This window comes from Zea mays, chromosome 3 (assembly GCF_902167145.1).
Source record: "Zea mays cultivar B73 chromosome 3, Zm-B73-REFERENCE-NAM-5.0, whole genome shotgun sequence".
Taxonomy (NCBI): Eukaryota; Viridiplantae; Streptophyta; class Magnoliopsida; order Poales; family Poaceae; genus Zea; species Zea mays.
Window position 1 is genome coordinate 57,335,130 of NC_050098.1, and position 10,374 is coordinate 57,345,503.

The 10,374-nt window shown below is 39.5% G+C and overlaps 1 protein-coding gene across 1 annotated transcript; it reads left to right on the top strand.

Moving 5' to 3' along the window:
* The first annotated feature begins 315 nt into the window (after positions 1–315).
* On the top strand, positions 316–8,328 carry LOC103650117 (bidirectional sugar transporter SWEET17). The gene is made up of 6 exons (XM_008675772.4): positions 316–635; positions 751–787; positions 883–1,096; positions 1,666–1,830; positions 7,702–7,821; positions 7,948–8,328. The coding sequence occupies exons 1-6, from the start codon at positions 602–604 to the stop codon at positions 8,092–8,094; spliced, it is 717 nt and encodes a 238-aa protein (XP_008673994.1). The 5' UTR covers positions 316–601; the 3' UTR covers positions 8,095–8,328.
* The last annotated feature ends 2,046 nt before the right edge of the window (positions 8,329–10,374 follow it).

Sequence of the window (10,374 nt, forward strand, 5' to 3'; positions counted from 1 at the left end):
TAAACTTGTGGGAGTTGTTGGAGAACGCCTAGGAACGGGTCTAGACTTCCCCTAGGCCATAGAACGCCCGCACTGCCGTCGGTACACCTCGCAGTGATTGGTGTCCAGATCGACGGCAACAAACGCGTAAATAAAAAATCTTCAACAAATTTTGGTAGGCACGAGTAACGGTTTGCTCTTGCTAGCTATGCGGTATTACAATTTGTTTCAGTGCCCATTCTAAAAGAACCTGTATCGAAGTCAAGGGATAGAAGCCCAGTTTTCCGGCAGTGTAGCGTATATAGGTATTTATACGTTTTTTTCAGAAAATATCTTCATGTGTTACACGAGAGGCGGGGCCTGAGTCGTTCACATGTTCATGCATGCCACTGCAGTGCCTGTAAGAAGGGCAGGTAGGTTTGGGCGTAATCTATAATGGCACTGCACGCGGTCGGCCTCAGGCTGCTTGAAATATGCATTTCAGCGGTCCCTGGTGTCCTCTCTCCCGCTCAAGGGCAGTAGAGACAGCAGCTGAGCTGACTGGATCTCGATCTACCGCTTTGCTTCCGTTTTGAGCCGCCAGCTGTGTGGCCTCCTGTCTGTCTGCCTATCTTGAACCTCCATGGATTCCACACTCTTCATCATCGGCGTCATAGGTAAGCATGTGTATATATGTATAGTAAGGAGGATTAAAATCAGTAGCTTAGTTAGTATTATAATTGCTTTGTTACTATAGCCTTTAATCCAGCTGCTTCGCTTTCTCCTTTGTAGGCAACATCATCTCAGTTCTGGTCTTCATTTCTCCCATGTAAGAGTGTCTCGATATATACATAGTTTTCCTGCCGTCGTCGCTGCTAGCTATAGCTGCAAACTGAAAGCTACCATGCATATATAAATACACAGCAAGACGTTCTGGAGGATCGTGCGGAGCGGGTCGACGGAGGAGTTCGAGCCGGCGCCGTACGTGTTCACGCTGCTCAACGCGCTGCTGTGGCTCTACTACGGCGCCACCAAGCCTGACGGGCTCCTCGTTGCCACCGTCAATGGCTTTGGGGCTGCCATGGAGGCCATCTACGTCGTCCTCTTCATCGTCTACGCCGCCAATCATGCCACAAGGGTGAGGGATCATCATACATATTTCTCTCTCGGTTCTCCGGCCGTGCGTGTTAATTCATCAGTCCACGCACAATACCGTTGCTTTGCTTCCTAATAAGAATTGGCTGCTGTGTAGTCGATTCATAAGTGTTCCTTGAAGCACTCCGTGTTCTCATATGCTGTTATACATATTTGCATCCTCATTAACGGTTAGTTTGGAAATTTAAATCTGATCCTCTTCGAGATTCCTAGAGATTGAGGGATAAATATTAGTTTAATTTTTCACTCAATCCCCGAGAATCCACCAAAGAATTTAATTAAGTTTTCAAACTAGATCTAATTGTTCTGTTCTATTTTCCGGGACTTATTGAAGTTTGTCCTATGAATTCTATAAAATCACCTCACTTCACACGCTTATACTAGTTATTAGCTAATGAGACACATGAGATAGTGATTAGTGAAGGATCAACAATTCCGTTCCACCAAACAAAAAAAGTGTGAACCTCATTCCTTTATATATTAAGCCAAATACACTCTAATAAAATCAATGCTTTATTATTACCCGTTAGTGTTTTATTGTGTATTATACAGGTTAAGACGGCGAAGCTGGCAGCAGCGTTGGACATCGGTGGCTTTGGAGTAGTGTTTGTGGCCACCACGTTCGCCATTAACGAATTAAACATGAGAATCATGGTGATAGGGATGATATGTGCCTGCCTCAACGTACTCATGTACGGGTCACCCCTTGCTGCCATGGTAAGTTCTTTCCTCGCATATTTATATATATACTAAGGGCTAGTTTAGAAAAAAAACTCCATTTTTTCAAGTAATTTTCATTTTACTAAGAAAAATTATTTCATTTTCTCTTGAGAAAAGAGTAATCTCTGGAAAAAATTGAGTTTCCAAACTAACTCTAATTGATCATCAACCTCTTTTCTTACCTTTTTAACGAGGCTTTATTTGTTTGTTTGCCGTAACTAGATTTTGAGATGCTCCTTTTTATTTCATGTTCTCTTTATATATAGTTTGTACTCCCTTGAAACATCACGATGCTTTACAATGATGTCAGTTAAAATTAATTTGTGACCGGCTAAGTTCTTACTTTGCAAAAGTAAAACCCATAAATTTCACATACATAAGCACCAAACTGTTAATGAGCCAGCAAAGGTTTATTTGGACAGATATATATAAATGCGAAAAAAGGTCTTCGAGATATTTTTCTTCTAGCAATCCATTTGTGTCCGCAATTGATCGATGGCAAATTAATAATTGATGTTTATAATGGACAGCAGGCCGCTTGTGGGGCAATTATCTTTTGTGGTGTTGTCCCTTTCAAGATTATTTATTTGTTAAATAAGAACAAAGCCCATGCAAGTCTTAAAAGACATGTGCCCCAAAAAAATAGGGATATTGATATATTCTGTGGTCATATATATCAGGGTTATCGTACCAAAAAAAATAATTTTCGGTTTAGTAGGTCCTCCTCAATCTGCCCTAGTTTTTCTATATTTTTTTAGCAGATCCACGGTCCACAATTCCACAGCAACAGTTCCACTTGCAGCAAGAGTTTATATATTGTGTGGCACATGCACGCCTGTATATGGTAACGACCAAAACTTGTGGACCTCACGCCAATATGGATGACAGATTTTCCTTTACTATCTTTTGCCAATCCAAATTGAATTGGTCCTTGCGTTTATGCTGATTTAAAATAGTGCCTCAAAATTTAAATACTAGACTATTAAAGTGTTTAGGCACTAAAAATAAATACGATCCAAACAGTTAGACACTAAATCATGTATTTTAGTAAGTAAATTACATTATTGGGAAAGAAAAATGTTGAGAATGATATATAAAACAAGGATATGACACTAGTCTAGGGTATATTATATTTAGGTTATTTTATGGTGTGCCCTATACTTTTTTTCACAAAAATTATAAAATATAGCATTGTTAGAGCCGTTTTTATTAGTTGAGCCATATATTTTAAGATAGGGCGTAGATGGAGATGCTTTTACTTTATCTAGTAGAACTATAAGAAATAAATTTCATATATTAAAGTTAGATTATCTCCAGCAGTTTACCCAATCTTCATACACATATTCAAACTCCAATATACGAACAGTGTAGTCTACAATGCAAAACAGTGTTTTATGTGACCATATGTGTGAACCATTAGACACAGTCTTAGTGATCCAAATTCTGATGCAAGAAATTAATGATGTCTTAAAAGCAGATAATTAATAAAGTAAAAATGATTAGATTTGAATTTGAAATAAAAAGAGAACACTATTTTGGTTCAATCCTCCGTTTGACATGGCTAAACCACCTCAATTTAAGAGGCTTCATGTGTAAAGCCATTTTGTTTATCCTAATTAACAGAAAAACGGCTCCAAACATCTTCTGAAACCGGTAAAGAAAATGTGCTAAACATCTCGTGCCTTTTTTATATTTCTGCCTCTTCTACATTGTGGTGTCATATAGGGCTGGATAGTTACCTCGGCTCGGTCGAGCTAGAACTGATTTGTTAAGGTAATCGTTAAAGAATCGAGCTAGAAAATCAGCTTGGCTTGGCTCGTTTGCGAGCTCGATCTAACTCGTTTAGCTCGCGAGCTACAATAAAAAAATAATATATATATATAACAATATAATCAATTACTAATTAAATCTAAACTAATTTAACACTCGAAAAGTGTAATATTACTTATAATTTCACATACCATATAAATTTAACACCTAATTAACAAGTTTATTATTTATTACTTTATCTAACATTAGTGGGAGCTTTGATTTGCTAACAAATACTAGCTCATTTGAGCTAACGCCTCGAGCTAGGTCATTAACAAATCGAGTTGAGACGCTAGCTCAGTTCATGACAAAACTGAAACAAGCCGAGTAGAGTGGAGCCAACCTGATCACGAGTCGAGCGATCTGACGAGCTACAGATATTTTGTCCATCTCCCAACCCCAACTACGAATATTTTGTCCAGCCCCATTCCCCCTTCCCCCGTGTTACGTGAGATACCCACCAGCGTGCGGTCTCCACTAGTGATGGCAACGGTGAATTTCTCGTCGGGGAATGGCTTCCTATCTCCATCCCCGTCCCCACGAATGGTTTACGGGGAAGTTTTTCCTCCTATCCCCGTCCCCGTCGGGAATTTATCCCCGTGGGGAACCCCACGGAGAATCTATCCCCGCTAGGAGTAAAATATTTATAGATAAATTTAAATTGATTGTATCAAATTAATACAAATTTAATAAACAAGATAAAAAATTACAAGAGACATCTAGTTTAGAGTTTAGTTTGCTATTTTATAATATGCTATGTACTGAACTTTTACTATAATTTTAACAAGTAAATTGAATAATTTTGATAAAAAAGTTTTGCGGGGCGGGTACACGGGCCCATTCCCTTCCTCGCAAACACGATGGTGATTAAATTTCCCTATTTAGATCTCTACGAGGACTAAATTACTTTCATACTTATTCCCTAATAAAGTAATTTCTGGCGAGGAATCTGGAATCGGGTCGCGGTCTCCACAAAACGCGTGGCTAGGGATGAAAACGGGACGGATACAGCCGGATACAGGGTCATCCTGTATCCTACCCTAATGTATTTCTCTCGGATACGGGACCAGATACGGGTAGTTAAGATTCGGGACGGATACAAGACGGGACCGGGTAATAATCCGGACGGGTAAGAAACGGATGACGGGTACTACTCGGGTAGGTACAGGATAATTGTCGGGTAGTTCATCCGATGATATTAAATGTCCAACCATCCATAAGTTAAGCAATACATAATCATGTATATGATAGATCAGATGTAAGAAAGGAAACCAGTAAAATTGACATCATGCAGTTCAAAGTTGCTTATCACAAGGACATTGTTGAACCAACACCGCAATATTTAAAATTCATAAAATATTCTAGTTTCACTAAAAAATTGTAAATAAGTTACAAAAACTAATAAACATTTTTATATGAAGATAACTCAAGTCCTCGTATGAAAATGATAAAGTGAAGTACTGATTATGTTGAAACTTGGATACTTACACTAATTTCACATGTAACTCATACAAATAAGTGAAAGTAAAAAGAAAGAAACGTGTGCATCTTATAGATCTTATGATCCAAACATTTTTATGGTTACATATGAACATATGTTGTATCTCCGTAAAATTTCACGATTTTTCGAGGCTATTTATGTATTATTAATTTCTTGTCATAGAAAATAATCAAAATACAATTAAATCATTAAAATATTGTAGTATCGACCGAAAATACAAACAAGTTACCAATACTAATAAATAGTCTATAAAAAGATAACGTTAAGTTCCCAGGTGGAGATAACCTTAAGCCCCCACACAAAAATGATAAAGTCTATTAATTTAATATAAATTTGGACATTATTTCAATGGTTATGGTCTAAAAATATGTTTAAACAAAAAATTGATGTATTACAAAGTCATAGATCTCTTCAAGCTCTATAATTTTCATATAAACTTTATCTTCATCCGATGTCATATGTAAAAGTTATGATTTTATAACTATATTATGCAAAAAAAGAAAAAACGGGTACCCGAATTCCGGGTACCCGTATCCGACCCGGGATTTTCGGGTACTGACCGGGTATTAGTGATTCCTATCATACCCGTATCCGAGGTTCAATATCCGGGTAATACCCGTATCCGTCCCGATAAACAAAATACCTGTATCCGTATCCGAAATTACGTCCCGTTTTGATATCCGTATCCGATACTCGTTCCGGGTACCCGTCCCGTTTTCATCTCTACGCGTGGCTCGGAGCCTCCGACCCTACGTGGTCCGACGAGACAACCAGCGATGGGCACCTTAACCTTAGCTGGTTTGACAGGCCCGGCCTGCTATTCTTGTCCGCCCTGCAGTTCTTGTGGGCCTCGTCGGATGGGGTCTCGCTGTCTGATTCCATTTCCATCGAAAGTGAAACCAGCCGTACGCCCATCCCTCGCCGAGATCACGGCACGTGTTGTTGTTTCCCACGAGTTGATACGCCGATCCTAATGTACAAAAAGAATATAACTCCGTGCCGGTTAAAATGACTCGACCAAGCTTTTAGGAGTTATTGAATGAGGTCATGTTTGGTTCCTTTATTTCCTAAATAGTTTAGTCATTAAAGTAAACTATTTGGTTCTAGTGACTAAACTAGACTAAAGAGCATTAATTGATGTAAATAATAACTGTATTGCCTCTATTAATTAGTGAATGTTTGCTGCAAGAAAAAGTGGAGATGCAAATAAGGTAAAAATCCTAATTTAGTCCCTTTTAGTCACCTCTTGTGACTAAAAAACTAAATTTTAGTTACTCCACTTTAGTCACTATATTGACATCTTTAGGAACTAAAAGTGACTAAGGGGGTGTTTGGTTAGAGGGACTAAAGATTAGTCTCTAGTTTTTAGTCTCATTTAGTCCCTTTTTTGCCAAACACTAGGACTAAAATATGGACTAAAATAATTTAGTCTTTAGTCCTTCATATAGGTGCTAAAAGAGGTCACTGTCTTTTTACACTTTAAATATTTACCCCCTATTAAGCATATAATACCAATTATTATGCTTAACATGATTTCGGCGTTTGCTCCTATTAAATATATTTCAGTTAAATTTCTGCCATTTTTATTTTGAAAATAATTCAAATTGTTGCAATATAATTTGAATTGTTGTCAAAATAATTTGATTTTTTTAAAAAATAATTTGAATTATTGACATACTTTTTATTATATTAGAAATATAGTCAAATTGTTATCCAAATAGTGAAAAAGTATAATTGTCTTTTTATCAAGACTTAACACCACAAAGTAGTGACATATTGACATACAACAATTTCGTTTTAAAAAACAGGGGCAAACATGCAAAATCTAAAAAATAGGGACAAAAAATCTACCGTTACACCCTAAAACAGGGTCACATTATTCCAATTACCCCTTTAAGAAAATATAAGGAACTCATGACAAGTTGAATACTTAGTCTGGTTTGGTTCCTTTAGTCACTTGACTAAAGTTTAGTGACTAAAGTCTAGTCACTAAAATACCCTATTTGGTTTATATGACTAAACTTGAATAAAGAACATTAATTTGTACACAAAATGACCGCATTACCCTTGTTTACTACCAACAAAATGCAAGTGGGCGTGCATGGTTTTAATGAGAGGGTAAAGGTGGTAAAAATCCACTTTTAGTCACTTTTTAGTCACTCTTTGGTGATTAGAGAACTAAATTTTAGTCACCCTATATTTAGTCACTTTGTTTGGCTTTTTAGTGACTAAACTAGTCACTTTGTTTGACTTTTTAGTGACTAAAGTTTAGTCACTCTAAACCAAACGGGCCCTTAGAGAGTTAGAGTCCAATTTCAACTCGAGAAATCAAACCAGCTTTGCACGGAGTGATAAATACTTAAAAAAATCACCCTACAATTCAATAAATATGTGTGTGATTAGTATAACCAGCACCTCATTGTACCGTTTAACACAATTTCCTGTTTAGGTCGTCATCTCGTTGTACTTGCATTCTCATCAACAGAAAACAAATCAAGTTTATTCAACAAAATGTATGTACTTGTATGATATGACTGTGCATGCGTGGTGTCGTACAGAAAACGGTGATCACCACCAAGAGCGTGGAGTTCATGCCGTTCTTCCTATCCTTCTTCCTCTTCCTCAACGGAGGCATCTGGGCAACGTACGCGGTGCTTGACCGAGACATCTTCCTTGGGGTACGTAATCCAAGCTAGTCTCTGTGTTACGCGTAGCGGAGAGACTACTCATCGTCGTCGTTAACCATCTGGTGAATTTCCGGCACTCTGATCGTTCCTCTGTGGCAACCTCGTTCCCGCATGCAGATCCCCAATGGGATAGGCTTCATCCTCGGCACCATCCAGCTGATCATCTACGCGATCTACATGAACAGCAAGGTCTCCCAAAGCAGCAAAGAAATAGCGTCGCCTCTTCTAGCCTCTAGCCAGGAAGAAGCAGCTAGCCATGTCTGATGATGTTCGTCAGTGTGCTGGAGTTTTGTAGCAGTCCAAGCCAACGGTGAACACCTACCAATGCAAGAGATTATCGATTTTCATTTTTAAGGAATGTAAAGTCTATATTTTTTATGAATATATATTTTTATATATACCTTGGAAATGCTCACGTCGATTTTGTTACGTTTTAGTGCCTCTTTTGGTACAACTTCATTAATAAAGCAAATCTGGGCAAATCTGGATTGAAATTTAGCTGGATTTTCGTGAAGCAGTTTTACAATAGCCCGTTTGGATGTAGATATTGAAGCACAGAATTGAGAATTGGAATCAATTTTTCTGAATTTTGTTGTTTGGTTATATATGGAATTGAGATTTGGAATCAGTGATCCAATTCCAGGGAATTGGTCTATAACTAGAAACCCTCTCTCCCAATACAGATGTCACCTCTTTGAATTGCGTGGAATTAGACCACACAATTCTAAACTCCAATTCCATAACATCCAAACAATAGAATTAGAATTACATCTCATTTCAATTCCATCGGAAGTTTTGTGATTTACTGTAGTGATAGCTGATTTGGTATTGAACCCAATTCAATTCCATGCCTTCCAATATTGACATCCAAACGGAGCATAAGATTTAATCTTCGTGAACCAGCTTTGTCGTATATCTGGGATTTGAGAATTTGTCAAGCTCTTTGGCACAGCTCAACCTTTATCTCATTTCCACATCTTAGACCTAATGTAAGATGTTGCTAGGTGTAGCACATGGGCGGCAACGAGTGGTGTGGCAGGGCATGTAAGACTATCTCCAGTAGCTTATCCATCCTATCTCCTATCACATCTCCTGTTTTAAACTCCATTCATTGAATAATGCAATCTACTTTACAAAACATTAGTTTGGTAACTATATGGGTTTTTTAAAGGGAATAAGGCTTACACCTTTTTCCTGATTGATTTTGGTGGTTGAATTGCCCAACACAAATAATTGGACTAACTAGTTTGCTCTAGTCTATAAGTTCTACAGGTGCCAAAGGTTCACAATAAGCCAATAAAAAGACCAAGAAAGGGTTCAAACAAAGAGAGCCAAAGACATCCCAAAAGGCACCCTGATCTGGCGCACCGGACTGCCCGGTGCACCACCGGACAGTGTCCGGTGCACCAGGGGACTTGAAGATGAACTCGCCACCTTCGGGAAAATCAGAGGGCACTCCGCTATAATTCACCGGACTGTCCGGTGAAGCACCGGACAGTGTCCGGTGTGCCAGCGGAGTAACGGCTACTTCGCGCGCAACGATCGACTGCAACACATTTAATGCGCGTCTACGCGCGCAGAGGACAGAGCACGCGCAGTTGGCGCACCGGACAGTCTACAGGACCTGTCAGGTGCACCACCGGACAACCCAGAGGCCCCACAAGTCAGAGCTCCAACGGTCGAACCCCAACGGTCTGCTGACGTGGTTGGCGCACCGGACAGTGTCCGGTGGCGCACCAGACTGTCATGTGCGCCATGCGACAGCAGTCTTCCAACGACCATTTTTGGTGGTTGGGGCTATAAATACCCCAACCACCCCACATTCAATAGCATCCAAGTTTTCCACCTTCAACACATTACAAGAGCTATAGCATTCAATTCTAGACACTCCAAAGAGATCAAATCCTCTCCCAAGTCCGGAATCACTCCAAATCAAATGGTGACTAGAGAGAGACATTTGTGTTCATTTGAGCTCTTACGCTTGGATCGCTTCTTTTCTTTCTCATTCTTTCTTGTGATCAAACTCAATTATAACCAAGGCAAGAGACATCAATTGTGTGGTGGTCCTTGCGAGAACTTTGTGTTCCGTTTGATTGAGAAGAGAAGCTCACTCGGTCTAAGTGACCGTTTGAGAGAGGGAAAGGGTTGAAAGAGACCCGGTCTTTGTGACCACCTCAACGGGGAGTAGGTTTGCAAGAACCGAACCTCGGTAAAACAAATCATCGTGTCTCGCTCTTTATTTGCTCACGATTTGTTTTGCGCCCTCTCTCTCGGACTCGTTTATATTTCTAACGCTAACCCGGCTTGTAGTTGTGCTTAAGTTTATAAATTTCAGATTCGCCCTATTCACCCCCACCTCTAGGCGACTTTCAATTGGTATCAAAGCTCGGTGCTTCATTAGAGCTTAACCGCTTGAAGTGATGTCGGGAGCATCCGCCAAGAGGGAGTTCGGGACCGGCGAGAAGCCCGCCACAAGCCATGGGAAGGCTCCATCCGGGGAGTCCGCCAACAAGGTGAAGGGATCCCCTTCACACAACAAGTCGC